At 40.8% G+C, this 23,389-nt stretch overlaps 1 protein-coding gene across 2 annotated transcripts in view; it reads left to right on the top strand.

Annotated features, from left to right (window-relative positions):
* Positions 1-23,005, top strand: part of FAM171A1 (family with sequence similarity 171 member A1) — an 84,545-nt gene extending 61,540 nt beyond the window's left edge. For both annotated transcript variants that reach the window (XM_054990735.1, XM_054990734.1), the window contains 3 exons: positions 17,550-17,666; positions 18,802-18,916; positions 20,160-23,005. In XM_054990735.1, the coding sequence (XP_054846710.1) occupies positions 17,550-17,666; positions 18,802-18,916; positions 20,160-21,867 (1,940 nt within the window). In that variant the 3' untranslated portion in view covers positions 21,868-23,005. The remainder of the gene's footprint in view (positions 1-17,549; positions 17,667-18,801; positions 18,917-20,159) is intronic.
* Positions 23,006-23,389: the final 384 nt, after the last annotated feature.

Here is a 23,389-nt window from a genome sequence, read left to right as displayed (position 1 = left end):
GCTTGCATCCGCCTTTCCCCGAACACTTACTTAGCATACATCCTGGACATAGCTTTGTTGGCTGAATTCCGTGCAGAGGGACCATTCCACGTCTCCCCTGAATAAATTCAAACCAACCATATATTAATTCAAACTGATTGTAATGTGCCAAGCAGAAGAGTGCCTCGAAGGATTATTTTTAGCTTTACAAAGCAAGGTGCTCCTCATCTACACTCCTTCAGCACTAAGAGTTTGGGACTGAATATTGGTAAGTGCTGAAATTATGTTTGACATTTGTGCAGTTAGTAGCTCACTGTTAAATGCATGTAACCTACAAATGTCAACTATTTACTTTCCATTTCTCAGGATTCTCACAGCAAAGATCAGGAGGTGACCTCCGGTGGGGGGATGGGGGGCACGTGGATTCTTCCTGTGGTGGAAAAAGCAGGAGAGGGAATATTCAAGATTCTGTGTGCAATGCCGTCCGTCGTGAACTTCATAATGATAGCAGTGCAATAAGATTCTAGATAGAATGGCACTTAGAATGCCATTCTGTCCTTATTGCCTTTGCCTTCCTATATGGTGCCCTTGCATCAGATTGAAACAGATTATTGTTATTCTTTTCCGGAAAGATTACTGCTGAGGGTGTGTAGATTCATTCCAATTTGAAGATTGTTAAGACTGTTTCGAAAAACTTTGTTTGATCTGCGCTATCATAGGATAATAGAAATATTCTTGTATACCCTGAGAAGTGATGTCTCTCCCAGACTCTTTTCAGTTGTCTGTTTTCAGCCCAAGAACTCTGTCATAGGTGCACAAATTTAAGGTGCACAAATATCCGAGAAAAAGTAGTCATGGAAGGGGACAACTGAAGCAAAGGGCAGCAGCAAAAGACCACAGATGGGATCTGCATCATGCAAAATATAGATTAAAGAAACTATTTTTGTATTCTTGAATCTTGATCAGCTAGAGCTTAATTCACTCAGTGTATCTGCAATGTAGCCAAATTGTTGACTGTTCAAAGCACTATGGTGAACAACAGATCAGACTGCTCATTATGCAATTATTGTTTTCCAAGCTACAGAAAGGAAATCAGGCCTCTACAAAGTCCTTACTTCTTGCTGCTTATTATTTTTGGATGCAGTTTAAGAGGCCTCTGATAGTTGACTTTAGACATCCTTTTCTGCTTTAAAAACAATGTCAAGGTTAAATGCTTCTCTCGGAAATTTAATAAAAAATACCTACCCAAAGAGTATGGTGTAATCGCTTCCAAAGAATTAGCTATGTGTTGCTATAGAAATGACAGATACTAAAAAAGTGTAAAGGACACATATAATTGTGTAGAAGCAAGCATGCCATAGTAAAGAAAGTAAAGGATCTGCTTTGGGGTTGCATTTTGTTATTGCAGCATGTTAGGAAAAGGATAAAAGCAAGGAATGCAGGCATGTCACTTTGCTTTGTTGCTGAATAGAATTTTTAAAAATTGTAGTTGTGTAATATCAATTATAATTGGGAGGTTTGCCAGAATGACGCACAGAGGCTCCATTCAGACATCACTCTAAAACATAGTTAAGACAGTCTGAATTGGCAAACTGTAGCTTGTGATTGGCTTGCGAACCAGAATCAGAAACCTTGTGCTGAAGCAGGTTTCCAAGTCATGGTTTACTATAATTTGAAGTGAAACTTGAATTGTGATACCTCCAGAGGCTTTTACACCGTGGAAAAAGGAGTGAACATATGGATTTAATCAGCTGAGTGTGGAGAATGGAAAAGAAAAACAGAAATGCTCTTTTATCAGTTGTACATTTGAAGGCTTAAGTTTTGGCTTGGCACAAATCGTGGGTAAGCATGTTGTCTAAAGTGAGCCAGCAAATGCAGAACGGCACCAGAACACAGCCTTCATGAAGAGAGTACTGCAAGTAAGGGGGTGAAGATATTCTCACGATTGGGTGATTTCCTACCCACTGCCCCTGGAGGCAGGAAGTAGGGCTGTTCCTTCCATCTCTAGTGGGGAGGGAGTACCCACCATCCTGTTTCCTCCTGAGAACAGAGCAAGGAAAGAGCAATGCATTCCTTCATGTCTTAGACTGTTTCTTCCTTTGTAAGCTTTTACTTACTCTCTACTCTTCTTCTCTGCTAGCAAGAGAGAGAGAGAGAGAGAGCCTGCTTCTTTTCTACCACTTTCATTTTATCTTTCTCCAAGCCCTCTGCTCAGCCATGGCAATGGCCTCAGAGCGGCTTCCTCTCCTGCTCTGTCAGGTGTTGCATTGACTTCCAAGAGAGAAATGGAGGCAGTCATCTCTTGGCAGCAAGGACAAAGCTTGTGCCTGTGCCTGTCCTTTAGCTACAACTTAGGTTCATTGAGCCCTGCGGGCTCGGAAATGGGTGGCAGCAGCGGCCATTTACATGTTAGAGGGAAAACGCACAAACAGCATAGGGACTCTACCAGGGCTCATAAAGCTGGGAAAGGGTATGCTGTGAGGTGGTGAGTAAGTAACAGGTGGGATCTTCCTGCAATATTTCTGAATGGGAAGGGGTCTCTCTCTGTTCCCATAGAACTCCAGGCCTAGGAGGCACAGTTTGTTAATGCCCTCCATTCACCCTCCCATGTCCCCAGGAAGCATCACTCTTCCCAGTGGGATACCAGAGAGTAGAAAAAAAATGTTCTGTAACTTACTCAGCAGATTCTGACCATGACTTGGCCTGGGAGGAAAAGGAATTATCTGACCATTAGGATCCTCCTCCTCAGTACACCATACAGATCCCAACTACCTCCACTCACCGAGGAATTCCCCTTGTTCCTCTGTAAAGCTCTTAAGATGTTAACACTCTTAGCTCCCAAATCAGGGCAGCCACAGGATGTGAATGAGGAGGAATCAGATGAAGGGAATCTGAAGGGGCCTCAGCTTCAGTTTTCCATTTCCCAGGTTCTTAGCCATAGAGATCAAGGAAGATTGGGCCACCCCGTTGTCTCAGAGATTTCATATTGGGAATTCCAAAAGGCTTTATTCCTTTCCTCCTAAGGTTACTTAACGACTCAAAATTCCACTGGTGGACACCCCGTAGCTAACTTGGCCTCTGGAGTACACCTCCCTAGAGAGAAACACTCCCCTTAGGGACACTGCTGACCACAAGAGTGATGCGGCGCTGCACCAATCCCATGAAACTATGGCTCTAGGCAATTAAATCTTCCACTGCCATGTCTGTCATGGCCAGGCGCCAGTCTTTTCGCTGTGCATACTGCTCAGAGAGGCTTTATATCTTAACACTCGCCTGTCAGCTTATCTCAACAGATTGGAAAGAACAGCATCCTTCATCTCAGATGCCAGCCCGGACTATGTGAAGTTATCAGCCAGGGCTGTGGCCACAGCAGTGTCAGCATGGAGGAACCTATGACCAAAACTTTGGAACATGGACACCCTAGCTAAGGCCAACTTGGCTATCTGGCCTTTTGTAGAAGGTAAGGTCTTTGGAGACCATCTGACAAAATTCTTGTGGAAACAAAGGATAAAAATAAGGCTGTGCCCTTCTTAAGCAAAAAGGAAGACAAGAGAACAAAACATATGGATCTTCATCTTTTCATATTCATAGATCTCTCTCCAGATATAGAAATGTTCAAAGAAACATCTTGGAATAAAAACAGACAGAGCTACAGACCTCAAAATGAAAACTGTTTCTCTGGCAAGTCTTCAAGACCTGGAAAATCCAACAGGCATCAGTGGACCAGCTCACACCAGGAACCCGCCAGTCAGAACTTTGCCCAGTCCTGGGTATGGTCCACATCAAATCAGTGGGTGCTAAGCACAGTTGCTTACAGATATTCTGTTGAGTTATCTACTGTGAGACTAGTTCCTGATCTCCCTGATTTCCAGTTATCAACCAAGATGCAATGCACATGAGCTACAGTCAATCACCTGACAAAGATTGGGGGTATTGAGCCTTTGCCTCCACAGGACAGATATTACAGCATATACTCCATTTTTTTACAGTGCCAAAAAGTACAGGGATTGGAGGCCCATGTTGAATCTCAAGTTTCTATTTTGAAAGTTTTTTTTTAATTATTTTTTAATATCTAACATAAACTACAAAAGACTACAAAAGTATAAAGGGGAGGGGGGGAAAGGGAAGGGAGGACTGGGAAAAGGGAAAATCAACATACAAACAACAAACACTACACTACATGTCTTGTATTCCCTTCATGCTGCAATTTTTCTTAAAAGTTAACTTTCTAATATGCTATCAGATTGGTAGGTCTTATACAATACAGATTATATTCAGGATCAGGACTTCTTCCCCCCCCCTTGCGTCTCGGTCTCAATTCTCTGCACAGCTGGAGCAGCTGTGCCCGCTCTTTCCTCCCCCCCCCCACTTTCCCCTTCAGACTTCGAACTTTCTTCTTCCTGAAACTCCTGATGGTTGAACAAAAAGTCTGTCAGCCGCGCGTCCGATGTGATCTTGTAAGTTTGATCCTTATATCTGAACCAGACGCCTTCTGGAAACAGCCATTTATATTTTATATCACATTTCCTCAAGAAAGCCGCAAGTCCTTTATACTTGAATCTTCTTTTACGAGCAGTTGAATCTCAAGTTTCTCAACAAATTGGTGTGGTCCAGACTTTCTTGCATCTGTAGATTTGATGGAAGCATACCTCCAAGTCCCCATTCTTCCCTCCCACAGGTACTTGCTCAGGTTCTTTTATGGAAACCAACACTGACAGTTCAGGGCTGTACTCTTCGATCTGACTTCAGCTCTTCAAGCTCATAGGGGCTTTGGTAGCAAGTCTCTTAAAGGGCATTCACATTCATCCCAACGCTCACAACCTTCTGAAATGATGCTGTTCCAAGACCAAGGCCTACAAAGACATTGATTTGACCATCTGCTTCCTAGAGTAGCATGTTTTCCTCCTCAGCCACTAGGAGAGTCATCAGACTTCCTTATAGTCCATTCACCTAGGGGCAGTCATAGATTCCACCTAAGGCATGCTGTTCTCAAGAAGGGACAAAGGATTATGCACGCCCATCCAGGAGGTGCAATTGGCCAACCTGATGTTCTTATCCCAGACACAGGGCCTCTTGATTTCTGCCACTGACACTGCGCCATGGGTGAGGGTGTATTCACAATTATACAAGTGGATGCTTCTAATCCCATGACTGCCCGTTGAATTTATCTATTACCTTGCAGGCAACAACTGTATGCGCATAAACTTTATGCTAGTAAATAGAACACCTGTTGAAAAGATTAAATACATGTGAATAAAAATCACAAACCATTAGAGTATTCTCATGTAAAATTAGTGCAATGTTGTACATTTTCTGGCTATAAATATCATCATACCTCTGAGGTACCCCCCCCTTTTTTTTTTAATTTGTAACGAGTTACCAGGAGTTGAGCTGGAGAAGTGCAAAGTGGATGCTCTATTAGTAAACTGTCGTCCTCCTTTAGATTTAGATTCAAATTAGAATTATATGAATTGTGAGTTTAGGCAAAGAACTCTAACATTTGGACTGTAAAGAACTGTAGGCTTTATTTAAAAAAAACCCTTTGCATATATATTTTTGTTTTTCATTAGAAAAGGAACAGGCAGGTTTTATACCTACCATAAAGCAGTAATTTTCAGAATAATATATAATGTCTCTTGAGTTCTTTCTGTAATTCCTTTTTTAAAAAATAAAAGGCAGTATAGGGAACAAAAACAAAGGAAACTACCTGTGTGTGTAATTTGCCTTCCTTCTTCCTTCAGATGTAATTAGAATTACTAAGTACAGAAAAGAGATGTGTTGCTTTGTTCAGGATTAGACAGGTAATTTACATGTACAATAGGGAAGTAGACTAAAATGACAGCAGTGACAAAGGAGAAAAAACAAAGTTCTGCTTAAATTTTAGTAATAAAATAAAGCAATTACTCTCTCAGAAGGATTTTTTTTCCTAGCGAAGATCATATAGATTGCATGTCAGAACCACATGCATGTGTGTGTGTCTTGCCCTTTGTTACCAGCATCCTAAAAGATACTGCATCCGTTTCTTCTTGCCAAACCATGGTGTTCTTACTGTAAAACAGTAGCAAGTACAAGTGTTCAACCGGCCACAGGCTATGCCAAAAAAAAAATAATAATAATAAAACTCACACACTCAGAGAATGGAGGAGAGTAACAAAGAAATGGCCTCTGACCATGTATGCTTATTACTTGTGTTGCCTAGTGACTTCAAAACAATAGTTAGATCCCCTGGGAATTTGCGAGGGGAAGCCTCTAGGCTTGAACTTTTGGTTATGGCCTCCTCTGATATCCTTCTACTCTAAACAAATGCTGCCTTGTGAAGAAAGCTTTCTCTTGCTGATCAGGCAAAATAATGTTTACCAACCTTTGACGATAAATATTACTTTTAATAAAAACATAATTGGCACATCCCAGAGTAGTTAATCATTTTGATCTTGTTTTAAATGGCAGTTACGGAGAAATAAAATTGACCATTTTAATTCTGCTGCATAAGGAGAGTGACTTTGAAGTTCTGGGGGGGAAGCAATAAATATTTCTAATTAAGCATACAACTATTTTATTTTGATGCATTCAGCTTGAGCATATCTACTTGGAGTTTATTTATTTATTTACTTAATTTACCGCCCACCTTTTTCACTGAGATTCAAGGTGGATAACACAATTAAAAATGCAACGGGGGCTGTGTAAGGCATACAATCAACAATGAAACAAAACTGGATTACAAAACTAGAGGAATGATGCAACAGTATATTGTATAAATTGAACAAACCAATGACAACCTGAATTAACATGTCACCGTGACCTAACAATAGGAGCAGAGGCTAACACACCCCTTTCTCCTTATTGCCAAATAACCTGGCTTATTTTATTTTATTTACTTTCTTGTGCTGCAGATCATCAAAGTTGTCAGTAGCGATCAGACATTAAAGGATGGTGTGATATAGAGCGGAACCACAAGTGACAAAAGGCACAGATTGGACACTTGTCTGCTTCCCTCAAGTTTTGATGGGAAATGTAGGCAGCTTGGCAGAATGTTGGACAAGTGACAGTTGAAAAGTCCATTGGACAGCAGGCAGAGAGCCAAGCTGCAAGACTAGGATGCCTACAGTTCCCATCAAAACTTGAGGGAAGCTGACCTGTGCCTTTTGTCACTTGTAGTTCTGCTCATAGTTTTCATTAGTTTACTACCTTGGAAGACAACAGGGAGATGGGGGTAACCAACTCTCCATCAGCATCTTCTTGCCCCCCCCCACACAAATGGTAGTAATTCCACTAGTGATTCATAAGGCATTCTGCAGTGGTAAAGTCACATGCAGGAGGCTATACCATCTGTTCCCTTTTCTCCTTCCAAATATTTAAATTGGCTCTTGTATAGCCTGGGATTGAAAATCTCTATTTGTAAGATTTCATGACAGATTCTAATGAATAAACCAAGAGTACTGGCTTAGCTGTTATTGGCAGTTTGCTTTTATTAATTTGCCCCAAACATAAAGTAATTAGACTATTTTTGTTGTAGGAAACCCAGTGTTGTGCTTTGCTCTGTACCTTCTTTTACTGCATCAGATTAGTTTGTCCAATTATTGTATACTGAAAAAAGTACTACTACTTAATTATCAGTTCAATCAGTAATGTTCACTTTTAGGGAAAGTAGAAGGTAGAATTGAGAGACATTTATACTAAAACAATAACCTATATTGTGATTACAAAAATCATGTCAGATCTTAAGACAAAAATACCTAACTAATACAGTGTCAGATTTCTATTCCCAGTATTCTGAATAGTACCAGTTTTCCTGTGTATCAGGCAGGTTTTAACTAGGAAGGTCTAAATGCATAACGTGATCTTCCACACAGCAATGACGTCTCCCATAAAATGCAATACATCTGTGATTGGAAGACTTGTATGCAGAACAGGATGGATTTCTCATTATTTGCATTCATTTCTGTGCCATCTCTGTGCATGCCCTACTACTAAAAGTGGACACCTGCTGACTCTCCGTGTGAAGAAAAGTAGATTTTGAATCCATGCACTCAACAACTAAACTGGTGCAAGCTAAAGGCATGTGTGATAATGGGATTTAGATACTGATTTTGGTTAATGATTGGAATAAAGCAGGTTCATACTGGAAAAGACAGGAGTAGTAATTTATAGCATTAGTATATATTTAGGATTTAAATTTTTGATATAATAAAGACTTGCTGAAATTGCTGGGACTTGGAAGTACGGGTCCTGGGTTCGGTTGATGGGTGTTTGATGGCATTTGTGAGCTATGACTCTTAACACGGTCAAATCATAGCTGCTCTTGTAACTAACACGTCCCACTCCCTTCTCCTTTTTTTGCTCTTGTCCTCTCGATTTTTCTCTTGCTGTTTAGTTTTGCTCGAAGTTTCTGTAACAAATATGCATCTCCTCTTTAGGGACTACCTTCCACTTAGAGAGCTGTGAGCTCCTGGCTAGATTCCGGAAAAATACAGTAGGAGCTGCTGAATTTCACCTGAAATTCCTTTGGGCATAGTGTTATGCCACAAAAGTGTTTAGTAGCTACCCACATGCGCTTGCATAGAGTTCTGCCCACTCAGCTTTTTGCAAGGCCCTGCAGGGAGAACATTGTTACTCAAGAGGTTCAGTCTTCTTTTCTGTAGCAAGCGTTACAGCTGTTTGAGATCACCAGCACAGCTGAAGCTGCCTCTTTTTAAAGAGCTGTAACCTACTTAAAGAAATCTTAGTTCATTTAACTATATATGTCTCAGTCAATTATCACATTTATATATGATTTGCTATAAATTTGTTCAATTGAGCATGCAGAAATAATGTACTTATCACTCTAGAGTAGACTACTCTTAAATAAAACTTACTATGAAGCCATTAATGTTTTCCAGCTTTGGAGCATCTAGTTCTTGTACATTTTTTGTTTTAAACAGATAAATATGACTATGTGACAAAAAAACCCATCCTTTATTTGTTTCTAGATGCTTCAGGAAGCATCTTCTTTGTGAGGTGTTTTGTCCTGAATGAGAAAAGCGGGAGGAGGTGCCAAGATGGCGCCTGCCACCAAAATCTCTCTCTCTCTCTCTCTCTCTCTCTCTCTCTCTCTCTATATATATATATATATATATATATATAAAAAAGCTGCCTGAGTGGGGAGACCCTCTTTAGTTAATCAAAAGGTTTTAACTGAACAGCATGCCAATCAAGATGGTTTTTTTTCTTCAGGGTCCTTTCTGTGTGTTGGACTATAGGAAGACCACCTCAGTGTAAACAGGTCTATACAAGAAGGCAGTCTGCAATTATTTCCATTGATATAGTGGGCAATGTTCCCATTTCCCTGTCAGTGCACTTTGTAATTGGATTTTACTGTGTGAAACAGAAAAATTTATTTGCAAACGATTGCTAGAATGCATTGAAAGTGGATTGAAAGTGCATTATTCAGCGCATGTGAAAGTAGCATAGGAGACAGATCACATGGTAGGGGAAATGATAAGTTTGAACACTTCCAATGCAATCCTCAGCAGAATTACTCCAGTCTAAGCTCATTGAAATCAATGGCCTTGGACTGGAGCAACCTTGCTTAGGATTGCACTGTGAATTGTTGCTGAGCAATTATGCAACTGTAAGACTGCAAGCCTCATGACCTGTGTTGTGCCCAGAAATGAAAACGTGTGAAAACATCTAGATCATTTAGTTGAAACAAGGAATTGACGGTATGAAGGAATGGCAACAAAAAAGGTCCAAATGATTTTCGAATAGGAAAATAGATTTCCCTCAGAAATTTGCTGCTAAGCTTTGGAAAATTGAATGAGAAATATAATTCCATGTAAGTAGTGATATGCCAAATCTATGTATCTGAAGAGCTCCTCCTAGACACAAGCAAAAAGCCTTCAGTGTACCAGGATTGCTAACTACAACATTATAGTAACCCCCATGTGGTCTCCAGACAGTCTCTGGACTGGAAGTAACCACGGCAACAGCAGCAGCCATACTATAATGAAGTTTTGTGGCCTACTACAGTAGCTCAGCCAGGCAGATTATTATTCAGAGACTTTGGTCAGATCATAGTGATAAGATCTGGGAGAACCAGGTTTGAATACCCTGTCTGTCATGCATGGACAGCCAGAAACATACTCTCAGCACTCTTTCTACATCATAGGATTGTTGTGAGGATAAAATGGAGGCGAGGAGACTAATAAGCTGCTTTGGGTTCCCTTTGGGGAGAAAGGCATGGTCTGAGTATAAATGAAGTAAATAATAAATACAACTGAATAGGGGTGGGGGGGAGGCAGATAGAAAGGAGAAAAGGAATCATGGAAAGGTAAGGATATAGAGGTTGCCAGGAGGAAGAAGAGTGGAAATAGTGTGGGGAGGAAGTATATAGGAAAAAAGGAGTATGAAGTTCCCACGTCCTTAAACAGCAGAAATGGCACCAGAGACGTTCTTAAATTAAAAAATAACTGGCTAGTTCGTTTACTTTAGAGGGGAAAGGTCAGGTGAAATCAGGGGTTGAAAAACTTCTGAGGTAATTGGTAAAATCAGAACATTCACAGTCTTCAGTTCTTAGGATCTTCACAGGTACTTAAAGACTTCCATTTTGAGGCTTTGGTTCCCTTGTTTTTTCTCAAGCACTCTTGTATACTCAGTATACTTTTTTATTATTATCTTTCTCTTCTGGAGTTAGGACTACTGGCACCCACTTTCTACTACCCCAATCCCCTTCTCTCCAAAAACTGTTCTTCAGTTGTTAACTGAATCTGAAGATCTCCGCAGGCAGTTTCCAACCTAAGGTTGTCAGGTCTATGTTGGGAAATTCTTGGAGATTTTGGGGGGTAGACCCTGGAGAGGGCAGGGTCTGGGGAAAGGAGGGGCCTCAGTGGGGTACGATGCCATACAATTCAACCTTCAGAGCAGCCATTTTCTCCAGGGGAACTAGTCTCTGTGGCCTGGAGATCAGTTGTAATTTTGAGAGATCTCCAGCTACCACCTGGAGCTTGGCAACCCTATTCCAATCACACCCAACCAGGGATCTCTTCACTCTCCAGAGCTACTGCCCAAACCTCCTTGCCAATTTTTTCTAGTTCTCCAGCTGGTGTTAAAACTGCTCTCCATTAGAACTTCATCTCCCAACTCTTCACACTTCTCTCTCTCTCTCTCTCTCTCTCTCTCTCTCTCTCTCTCACACACACACACACACACACACACACACACAGAGAGGGGGGGGGATTCCGCATGATTGACTTTGATCGGACTTTCTGAGCAGTCGTACTGCAGTGGAGTCATAGAATCCACCGCTCCCCGATTCCACATTAAGGCTTTTGTTTCGCATTGACATTTCATTTCATCATGCTCCATTGTGTGGAATTTGCCAGTATAAAAATTGATTCCTCATTGCTTTTTCCGGGGGAAGTGTCAACAGATGTGCATCATATTAATTTTTAAAAAAAAATTCAAAAAAACGTTGCTACGTATAAAGGTTGCATCAAACAAACACATCAATTTTTTTCTCAAAACACAAGTTGCTACGTATAAACATTGCATCAAACAAACACATCTGATAGCTCAGAGCATTTCCCGCCAATATCGTGGAATGAGTATTGGTTATTGACATTTGGAGGGGAAATTGTTACCGATGACCCTGCTTTCCCTCTGCCTCAGAAGCTGTCAGTGAGCAACAAGTAACAAATTTGGCAAGTTGAAAAATGGACCTGTTATTGGGCAGCTGTCATCACATGACACAGGATATGTTTCTGCATAGACATGTAGAAACGTTGCAATGTTTTTTATAATTTTTTTTTTTAAAAAAAAGAAGGGAAGGGAAAGGGTAGTGGGTGTGGCTTGGAAAACGTGATCAACCAATCAAATTTAGTTGATTCGAAGGGCAGGAGAAAAGGGCAAGGGTGGGGAGAACATCGGATAAAGAATTTTGCATGACTAAAATCCCTAATCTGCAGCGAATGGAGAAATAAGTCGGGGGGAAGCAGGAAGGGAAAAAAACGGACAAAACCTGCAGTGACTTCGAAGCTGCTGCTAGGATCACCTTCCCATGCAAAAAAAAAAATCAAAGTCATTTGGAAGCTGAACCACGGAAAACCACTAGTGGGGAATCACCCACTCTCTACTAGTACTGAAAACAGACCCTTCTCTTTCCAGCTCATGCTACCCAATCAGATCCCTTGGAGTAGCTTGTCAAAGCTCCAGGCTTTTTAGACCATGCCGTCTGTCGCAGTGAGGTGCCTTCCTCAAGTCGTTGTGGGTTCCCCACCATGCCACTGGCCCAGGCCAACAGACTTTTTCTAGGAACTGACTGACAGGGAGGGAAGACAAGAAAGAACAGATAAACATAGGTTGGACGGTGGGTGGGAAGGAGAGAAAGAAGCAGGAAAGGGGAAGAAGCTATAGGGGCTTTCAGGGAAGCGAAAGAGAAAATAGTATGGGAGGGGGAAATGAGCTCCTCCCCCACAAACCCTTGCAGATCTCCCACTTGTAAAGTATATTCTCAAACTTCTTGTTACTATAGAAAACATTTAAAGTAGGTTTCAGTGGAATACAGCTCCTTGTATTGTGACACAGGATTCCTGCCTCAGTTTACTTTTCTCCCAGCTGCTAAAGATCTTCCTAGGCCTTCAATGGCAATGGTACCTAATAAGCATAACCTTTCCTTCTTGCGAAGTAAGAAGAAATACCCTGGCTGGAAGTTATCTGTTAACCCCATCAGCTCACAAAAATTATATCACTTTTTAAAAATGTATCCTAATATTGATAACTTATGTTTGGAGCAGAATCAGAAAGCATTGCCTCATCTGGGTACTACAGAAGCCAAACAATCATTGGTGTTGAACTATTAAATACAGCTGCAGCTGTTCCATGGAAAATTCTATAAAAAGCAACAAATCCATATCAATTAAATACATTTTTTGACCAACAAGTTTTTGAAGCCAGCATTAGGACATTAAAATGACAAAGAAGCATCTTGGTTCAAACGTAAGTGTCAGGTGGAGATTTATAAGGGTTTTTTAAATAGCTCTTGCCCCACTTTATTTTTCACTTTGCATCCATTTTCTGGCATGTTTTAAAATAAACTTGGTGATGATAAAAAAAATTCCATCTTAGGTTTTGGCAGAAGGAGGCTCCCCACAGGAACTATATAGACTTAATTGGGATGACTGATTATGCAGCTTACTGGGAGCTGGGAGGAAGTGACTTGCCCGCTAGTGCTGTCTGTGATTTATCCAGTGGAGTATCTATGGAAGACAGAGAAACTCTGCAATGGTATATTAAGAAGTATAGTTTGAAGAAGGGCTCAACTAGATAGTCCTAAACATTTTGGCATCTGAAGCAGAAGGTAGCCCAAATAACTTTACAATATCTGTACCACCATGAGTTAATATTCAGGATTATAGGTTATGGGTTCATAATTTATAAATAGCTTCTATATAAAATGACTTCATGCCACCATTCTTTTGAGTCCTTCCATTTATTCTATAATGATTTCTAAGGGGGCCTTTTATTGGCTAAGTAAGGTTAGAAAGCAAGAATAGCTGTTTTCTCAGTTGCTTTAACCCTCAACTTCCTCCCCGATTCATTCTCTAGATATCTGATCAATCCAAGCCCAAGTATCTTTCAGACTCAATGTCATATAAAAATTAACTGACTTCCAGGCCTTTTTACTTGAATTTTAGCCAGTAGCAGCCAGATAGCCTAATCCTATGCATGCTTTCTCAAAAGTAAGTTCTACTGAGTTCAAGTAAGTGTACGGATGGCAAGTCTTTGATATCATGTTACCTGAAATGAAAAGTCAAAATTACAAACACGTTCTGCTTTCTCTGGTCTAGCACTCTTTTTTTCTAAATTAGCACAGAGAAATGGTGATCAGAGGAAGAGGTGCTGTATTTGAAATCTGCTGCCCAAAGCAGCTGCTTCACAGCTTGGACATGTCACAATACCTCAGCCTAAGCTACGTTAGAGAGTTAGGTGATGAGGAATAAGAATTATACAGCTTTTTGCCCCTGTTTCATAGAAACAATTCCCTGTTCTGCTCCCCGTGCTTTTCCTTTGTGCCTGCCATCTCCCCCCTCCCTAGGCTGGCCTTTTTGCTGATTTTTTAAAAAGTTGATTGTAGATACATTGCTATAGTGTTAGGATACTACAGCATATCTGCTACTGATAAATAAAGGCAAAAAGCCTATTGGTGGGGGTGGGGGGTAATGGCAGGCACATGGGGAAATGGCACTGGATGTGGACAAAGTGATGCGGAAATCTATACTTTCCCATCCACACTGACCTCAGACCTACTTTGAGCATGATCTTCCCCAAAAGATCATGCCACAGCAGGTTTGGGGAAACCCACAGCGGAGCTGGGGAAAACCTGGACCAGGGACAACAGCATAGAAGTGTCATACGGAAGCCTCAAAGACAACCAGGGCAGTTTGGGTGGAATGCTGTTAAAACCTTCCATGTGAAAGAATCCTTTATTAGTGTTGGCAGGGTATGTTTGACAGAAAAGATGCTTAAAAGATTCTTGAATAAATAAAAAGTTGGTTTGAGACTTGGAGAAATTGCCCTTACTGCTCTATATAAGGAGTCTGTATACTGTACTTTGTAAAAGATGGGATGGGTGGATTCAGCCAGGGTTTTTTGCTCAGTTTCATCCAATTCTCTTCCTTATGACAGTTCCCATTCCACTTGGCTTTTGTCTATGCAGGTCCCACGATCCCCTACACAGCCTTTAGAAGAACAAAAGGGACCCATATTTCCCTTATCATCAGAAAAGCTGATTAGCTATAGGAATGACTGCAGGAAAGATGGACAATATGGGGGGATCAGGTTTCAGTACAAATGTTATATTAAAATAGCTAGCATATTAATGCTTTCTTTTATCTTTAGATTGGTTAAGTTCAAAATGAATTCAGTGGCAAGAGCTAATAGATAGTATCAAGTAATTACCTGATACCTTTCTGAGATACTTGTGGCTGTATGAAAAGTTTATCAAATTCCATTTTGCTTCTCTGGCTGTGCATACTTGTTGCTTTTGTGATATGGCAATTAATTTAGACAAGGAAACAGGTTGCCAGATGCTGGAAGCTGCTGAGGGCCCAAGTAGACATGAAGCCAGGGGACCTGCACATTGATCTCCACTGGTTTTAACAGCATGTAGTCACAGACCCCCCCACCCACACAGACACAGACACCTTTGGATTTGGGGCTAATGCTTTCCCCTGTGCTGTTTTCTCGGCCTTAGTTCACTTTCACTGAGCTACAGTTTCCCTTTTTTGGGGGGGGGGAAGTGTGGTGGAAAGTATCAAATCATAGCTGACTTATGGCACTCCCTGCTGGAGGTTTGAAGGGAAAAGACAAACAGAAGTGGTTTACCATTGCCTGCCTCTGCAGTCCTGGTCTCCTTTGGAGTCTCCCATCCAATTACTAACCAAGGCCAACCCTGCTTAGCTCCTGAGATCTGACAAGATCAAGGTTGCCTAGGCTATCCAAGTTACAAGGAGGGGTGCAAACAGGTCTCTTAATGGTGCCTGCACGTTTTCTCTGTGGGGCAAATAGCAGCCAGCAGGAAGCATATGAGTCATGAGAATGACCTGTGAGGAGGAGCTGACTCCTTGATCAGAGTTGGGGGCCTTCTAAGCTTGCTTCTTACTCTTTAAAGGGGGGGGGGTAATCCATGAACGGACCCCCCACCATGAGGAACACATAACAAAAAATCTCCCCAAAGTATATATGAAGAAAGTCTTGTCTCTTGACCAATTTGGCGTTGTGCTTTGAGGAGCAATCCTGGAGGACAGCCGCTAGGCTGGGCAAGCAGCAGTAGGTGAGTGAAGCAAATGAGCACTGGGCAAGTCTAGGCTCATGCCTGATTGGAGCATCTTGTGTCAGCCTCCGTTGCCAGCACAGTGCTCCCCCTTGTTGACCCATGCAGAGCGGCTCGGAGCTGTGGTTTGTTCGGCTGGAGTGACAACTGAGCTCTGCTCGGGCAGTGAGAGAAGTAGCCTCAGCTGTTTTGAGGGCTGCTTTATGCAGAGACAAAATTTATTGAGCAAAAAAGAGCTCTTAAAGAGGCATTACAAGGATGTTGTTTGTACTAGTGAAGTGCAACGTGAGTCAAGCCAGCTGGACGCAAGTCCCCCCTGCAGAAGAGCTGCAGCGAGGACTCCAGCCATAAACACAAATTTGCCAGGGCTCACAAATTAACCATTCGCTTCTAGTTGTCCAGGAGACTTTATCAGCATACACTGAGGTCAAGGGAGGGGTTGGCTTTTCCTCTATGAATTCAAATTTTCCTGCTTTTGTTGATAGTAAGGATAATTTTATCTGGAGTGCAATTGCTGGGTGTAAGTCTCACTTTAAACAGGCCCTTGGAAATGTTATGCTGGTACAATCCTTTTTTGTTCACAGGACTGAAGTGAATAGGAGTAAACTCACTGTATCCTGTGTATAATGTGATATGCATAAAAATACCAAAGAACTTGAGCTGTGCTGATCTCCGGGTTCTCCTTACCTTTTCCTTCTTTTTTCATTGTTATCTCTGGTGCCCACTGGTGGTGGGTAAGAGGAACAACCAGTATTTAACAAACTATTTTTAAAAAACTAATGTTTGTGGTTATTTCCACTTTGTGCCTCCAAAAATAACCATGGCTGGTTTTTATCAAAATAGTGATCTTGGGTTTTTAATTTTTTTTTAATATAGTACAATTTTTAATTCTCTTATGTTGCTGGCATAGGATATGCAGGTTCTCCAGCAAAAACATCCTTCTAAGCTTGGGACTCCGGAAAGCTAAGAAACATTTTAATCTGTGTTCAGATGTCTCACCAGGCCTTAACCACATCAACATTTAAAGATCCCCTTTAAAAAAATCAGAACAACTGGCATTCCCATAATGATAAGGCTTTACAAACCTCCTCTAGCAGAGTGTTCCTGAGAGTGGGAATAGCAGAAGAAAAAATCTTGATTTTTATTAGATACCAAACATCCCTGACTGTGGACAGGACAGATTAAAGGCCCGACTGGGATGATCAGCTGGCACATGGTTTGTGCCAGAAGAGGAATTTGCTACTGACATATGCGCTGGGGTGGAAACGATCCTCCTCCAAATAGCTGTCCTCCAACCTAAGCAGTTTTCCTTCAGCGGAAGTAGCTCTTCCTTCAGTGGGAAAAGCAACTTAAGGAAGAAAGCTCCTTAGAATGGAGGAAGGCTTCAAACTTGAGCAAAAAAGAAAGAAATATATAAATCAATCAAGAAATAAATATATAAATCAATCAGCTTTGCTCAGTGGAGTGGTAGGATAGGAGTAGAATCCATCCCACAGGCTCAACATGCTTAGGAACTGATTGCACTGTAAATATTAGAGGGGTTTTTCTCCCAAGGGAATCCCAAATGGCACTTGGTAGTCTGGCAACCCATTCTAATAGCTGTTAATTTCAGTCCATGGAATTTTTTTAAAGCCAAAAAAAAAAATCTCAAACAATGTCAACTTTTTGTCTTTATTGGGCCTGTTTTCTCCAAGCACTCTCACAGAAGTGTTGAAGTTTGTTAGACTTACTTGATCATACTACTAAATGCATTCTGTTTTTACAGGGACATGGTTGAAGAGCACTTTAGGTGCCATACAACAAGAAGGAAATGAGATGACCTGGTCATACATTGCCCCTCAGCTGGGGTACTGGGTTGCAGCCATGTCACCCACCAATCCAGGTAAAAATTCATTCCAGAAATAACAACAAAAATTCACAGTTAAAACGTTTGTATATTTTAGGATGGTTCATCCTGTTTCATCAGTAAATTCTGAAAACAGAGTTTAAAATCTGGTTAATATCTTTAGTGGAGTTTAAGCAGACCGTATTTTCAAAGAACATGAATGCTTTTGTTTTAAAATAACTTTTTGCTTCTTATTTATTAATTTATTTGTTTGTTTGTTTATTTATTATATTAGATTTTTAGTCCACCCTCCCTGCCAGGCAGACTCAAATAAACATGACCACCTTTGAATGAATTTCACTGCAGACAGGACAAGTTTTTTGTCAAAAAAGAACAGTTCCTGTTTGAGCTATTTATCCACTACATGGTCCTCTGCAGGTCATGCCATTGCTGCAGAATGGGTGTGATGTTCTTTAGGAAAGATGTGTAACTAGTTTAGAAATTTTAACCTTTTCAGCCTTAGAAAGGCAAGCAGAACTTTTCCTACTTACCAAGGACCCAATTTTAGCACAATACAATAGGTTGGATCCAGTCTGCTGATGGGAAAAAGGAGTATGCTGACAATTATGGGACCTGCATGTACAAAAGCCACATGGGGCAAGGGCTATAGTAGGGAGAGGAATTTGGCAGGATTAGTGAAAAACCTGGCTGGATGCAACTTTATGTCAGTACACATAGAACAAACTTTTCCACAGGCATTTTTGTAGAAGTGGGTTAATACTGAAATAATGCCAGTATCGGTAAACATTGGTTTTGAAGGGCTTGGGGAGTGGTGACAATCCTATACCCTTAGCACTATACCAGCAAAACATGGAGATATGTTAGCAACAGAATCTAAGGTCTCGGGTTCCAACCACATCTTCAAAGCCTGTAAAACACTAGGCTGAATAGGACCTACCAGTCTTGTATGGTGGTCTGCCCATTACTTGACAAGCCTCTTGTGTTTTACTCTCAAGCAGGCAACAAAAATGGAATTTTTATCAAGCCCTTGGTCTGCCATCATTCATGGCTGGATGACTGAATTCTGCCTGGAATCTACACAAGCTGAACAGGACTAGCCCAAATACATTCCAATTAAAAAAAATTAGAAGGTGCTGATTTGATTTTCTTTTACATTTTTCCCCTCTTCCAGGCCCCACTGTAACCCAGGACATAAGCACTTACCACACAGTGATTCTTTTGGCAATTCTAGGCGGGATGACCCTTATACTTCTTGTTTTACTGTGCCTCCTTTTATACTATTGCAGGTAAGATGTCTTGTTTTGGTCTTTAATTGTATAACTGCAGTGTATATAAACAAGCTCATTAAAATTCTTGAACTAGAGAAACCCTAATTTTAATGCTTGTAACGTTTTAAAAGAACAACATTCTTGTGGACCTTTTAGAAGTCAGATATTAAAATTATAATATATTACTAAAATGATAAAAACAGAAAACAAAATGAAGCAAGTCCTCATAAGTATTCCATGTATTTTTGCAATACATCATAGTGGAAAATGTAAATCTGAAGAGGAAGTTGCCATTGCAAATGAAATAGCAAAATCTTTCCTTTAAATCAAAAACTAGTAAAAGTTTACTCTTCAGCATGGTGTCCAGTCAGTTAACCAAGTGCCTGACTGTAACCTGAATGCTAAACTATGATGTTATTTGAAGTACAGTATTTACCTTCCCCATTTATCTTCAAATCATTTTCTTCTGTGTAAAACAGGTTTGTTGTTCAGGTATCTTTACCATGCTGAATAGACACAAGTTAATTTTAATTTTGAAACCAAGCATTGGAAGTTTTGGCTTTCTTCTACAAATAGAAGTAGTTTTGGCTTTCTTCTGCCATTTATTTAAAACATTTGTAGCCTGCAATGAAGCTGATTGTAACCCCAAGAAAAACAAGGACTTTATGTTAGCCTCACGATCTCCTGCTTCATCCCTGGAACATGGCATATGCAGTGTCTCTTTTCCACTGGAAGGAGTCACATCCCCATTTCATATGAACCTCCCCATCCACTCAGGTCACCTTTGGGGGCCCTGCTTTGGGGGCCCCTATTATTAGAGGCTAGACAGGTGGCAACTTGAGGAAGGGCCTTCTTAGCCATGGTGCTGAAACTCTGGAGCTCCCTCTCCAGGGAGATTCAGCTCTCTCTCTTTATCGTTGTCTTCCACCAGCGATGAAGAGTTTTTTGTTTAGTTTGGTATACTCCCAGTTACTCTAATTGTCCCTCCTCCATGGTTATGTTATGTGTGTTTGCATGTCTATATGTTTTATTGAATTATTTAAATATTTTGTGTAGACCTTATTTTAATGCTGTTTTATCGATTTTAAATTTTAATGTTTTGATGTTTGCCACCTTGGGGACTGTATTTGGGCAGAAAGCCAGCATAGAACTGTTTAAAATAAATAAATAATAATAAAAAACAATTTGTCCAGTAGAATTTCACAAGCTTTAAGCTTTAGTGTTTACCTCAGCAATTGACTTTAATTGTTTTATTTAATAGGAGAAAGTGCTTAAAACCACGTCAACACCATAAGAAACTGCAGCTTTCTTCAACACTCGCTGGTTCTAAGAAGGACCAGTCAACCTCTATGTCCCATCTTAACTTGGTATTTTCACGGCGTGAATCAGAATTTCCTGGTGGACTGTCTGCTGCTAGCCATGGACGCACACAATCCTCAGACCGCAAGGAGCTGATGGGGGCTGTCCGCATGGAGAAAACGTGTTCAGGTGGAGAAGCAGACATGCACACCCCCATGCTCAAACATACATACAGCACCTCACAAGAATTTAGTTCCCGAGAAGAACTGCTTTCCCACAAGGAGCAGGACCAGAGCAGGATGTCTCTAGAGAACATGACTTCTAGTGGCACTTTGCGAAAAGACTACCTTAAGTCAGTGGACACTTTTGGGACCAACCCAAGGAAATCAATGGAAACATCAGAAGGGTATGACACCACTAACATGGAAGATCACAGGAGGAGTTATAATGCAATGTTGTCTCGGCCTCTGTTTGAAAAGCAAGAGCAAGCTTCCATAAACCATATTTCTACAGGAAGCAAATACAATGTTCAGGAGCAACTGTACCCTATCCCTTCGGCGCCTGAAACAGAACTGCTCGACTGCAGACCTACTGAATGTATGATGTCTCGCTCTGTTGATCATCTTGAAAGACCCACTTCCTTCCCTCGGCCAGGTCAGCTGGTCTGCTGTAATTCTGTTGATCAGGTTAATGACAGTGTTTACAGAAAAGTGTTGCCTACATTAGTCATCCCCGGTCATTATATGAAACTTCCCGGGGAACATCCTTACATTAGCCAACCTTTGGTTGTTCCTGCCGATCAACAAATCGATATTGAAAGACTCCAAGCAGAAATGTCGAGCCCTCATTCCCAGCTTTTCCCACATTCCCAACAACAGATGCAGCCTCAACAGCTGGCTGCCCAAGCGATATCTCAACAACATTTGCAAGAAGCGGGTGCAAGTGAATGGAACCCTCAAAATGTGTCTATGTCTGAATCAGTGTCCATTCCCGCATCACTTAACGATGCCTCTTTGGCACAAATGAATAGTGAGGTGCAGCTTCTTACAGAGAAAGCTCTAATGGAATTAGGAGGCGGTAAGCCTTTGCCTCATCCTCGAGCCTGGTTTGTCTCTCTAGATGGGCGTTCGAATGCTCATGTTAGACATTCGTATATTGATCTGCAAAGAGCTGGAAGGAATGGAAGCAATGATGCTAGTTTGGATTCTGGCGTTGACATGAATGAGCCAAAATCTGCTCGAAAGGGAAGGGGAGATCATTTGTCAATACAACATCTTCATCAACAAGTGCAAGAACATCCGCAGAAAGAGCAAAAAGTTCCAGAAAGCTCCTATACACAACTTGTATATTTGGATGATATGGACCAAAGTGGCAGTGAATGTGGAACCGCCGTGTGCAGCCCAGAAGACAGTACTCTGCGCTGCCTGTTGGAGGGAGGGGGCAGAAGAACAGGCGGCCAGTTACCCAGCTTACAGGAAGAAACAATAAAAAGAACTGTAGAAACCTCACCAGAGCCTTTAACCAGTCCAGAGCATGGAATAACTATCCGCAGTGAAGTTGAAGATGACGACGACGACGACGACGACGATGATGATGACCAAGGGGAAGATAAAAAAAGTCCTTGGCAAAAGCGAGAGGAAAGGCCACTCATGGCTTTCAATCTGAAGTGAGCTACCATAAATCCAGTTTTTTCCCCATGGAATATAAAATTGCCAAATATATATATTTTTGGGTGGGTGTTCTCAGTTTGACTGTAGAAGGAAAAAAAGAAGGGAAAATAAATCCCTCTGGTGGACTGCGGAGGAAATACACTCAAAAGAATTACTGTTTTGATGGTTGCAAATAACTCTTCAAAGCGATTCAAAGATTACTTCTGAAAAGAGTTTATAAGAGCATTGACTATTACTTCGTTTACTTGACTTCAGCCATCAAGGGCATTTGGACATATTTGCAAGTTGTATGGCAGATTATGACCTCAGATTTCCCTGGAAAGGGATCTATGTGAAACTTTATTATGTTTTCTTGATTCAACTCTATCATGATGATGCTACTGAAAGGGTATCTTAAATTAGAGTTTGACACTTGATTCTACAGATATGCATTATCTCAAAGGAAGGCTATGCATTGCTGCTTTTTAGTAAACTTTTTGCTTAAACTATGCTTTTCTTACTTATTTACAAAGTAGTTGTAAACATTTTACATCTTAACTACAGCCTGCTCAGCAATTCAGTTTTATCTCCTTGAAGCCTGAGTAGCAGTTCTTGGTGTTGAAGAGCCTTTTTATGAAACCAAACTGAATTTTAGGTCAGCTGCAGTTCCTCCAGTTCTGGTCCCCATTCACTCCAAGTGCCTTTTTTACAGGAAAAATTAATAGCCCCTTCTTTTGCCAATGCCTTGAATAGTCAAATTTTTAAAAATTTCTAAAGCTGTACCTTTTCTTTAAACTGCATGCCATCAAGTGTCTGTGCTAAAAGACTCCTCATTTCACTACAATGTATTCTCTAATGAACAGTGTGTACTGTGGTTTCTGTTTAGCAACATAAGCTAGAGGACACCTTTAAAAAACCCAAAGTAGCCAAGAAGATCGTTTCACTGACTGTACATACGATGTATATAGGTTCAAGTAACATGGACTATGGACCAAGCAAATGGACTTATAATGTGTTTTAGAAATGTCGGGCAAAGTTATTATGTACTGTCCAAAAGTGCCAGATACACTTCTGTGCTTTCTCTATATAGAGTTGCTTGGTTATACAAAAATTATAATTGAAAAATAAACTTTTTAAAAATTGAGGATTTTTAAAATTCCTCGTTGGTGTCACAGCATCCTTATTTAGTAGGCAAATTAATGTTCACTGTACAAAGTCAGGATTAACATCAGTTTGTCTATACCTTCACTTTCATAGAATTATAGCTGATACGTGCCCAGTGGTTTAAAGTAAAACAAGACTGAAAGCTTATATATTGGTTGCTATATTTAGTACGCAAGAGGTTCCCAACTTTGTCACAGAAAGAGTATGTTTATCAACAAAGTCCTTCACTCTAATGAAGAAAGAGGCCAATTTTTTTTTACTAGTTTGACTTGCCCAATCCAGGGGACAGCAAAAGGAAGAGAGAAGTATTTGGAATAGTCAGAAAGGCGTTTTCCTTGTTGACACTAACCACGTATTAGGTGGTTGCGCACACATAGAT

Source organism: Eublepharis macularius, chromosome 11 (genome assembly GCF_028583425.1).
Source record: "Eublepharis macularius isolate TG4126 chromosome 11, MPM_Emac_v1.0, whole genome shotgun sequence".
NCBI lineage: Eukaryota > Metazoa > Chordata > Lepidosauria > Squamata > Eublepharidae > Eublepharis > Eublepharis macularius.
This window is presented reverse-complemented; position numbering and strand designations above follow the sequence as displayed.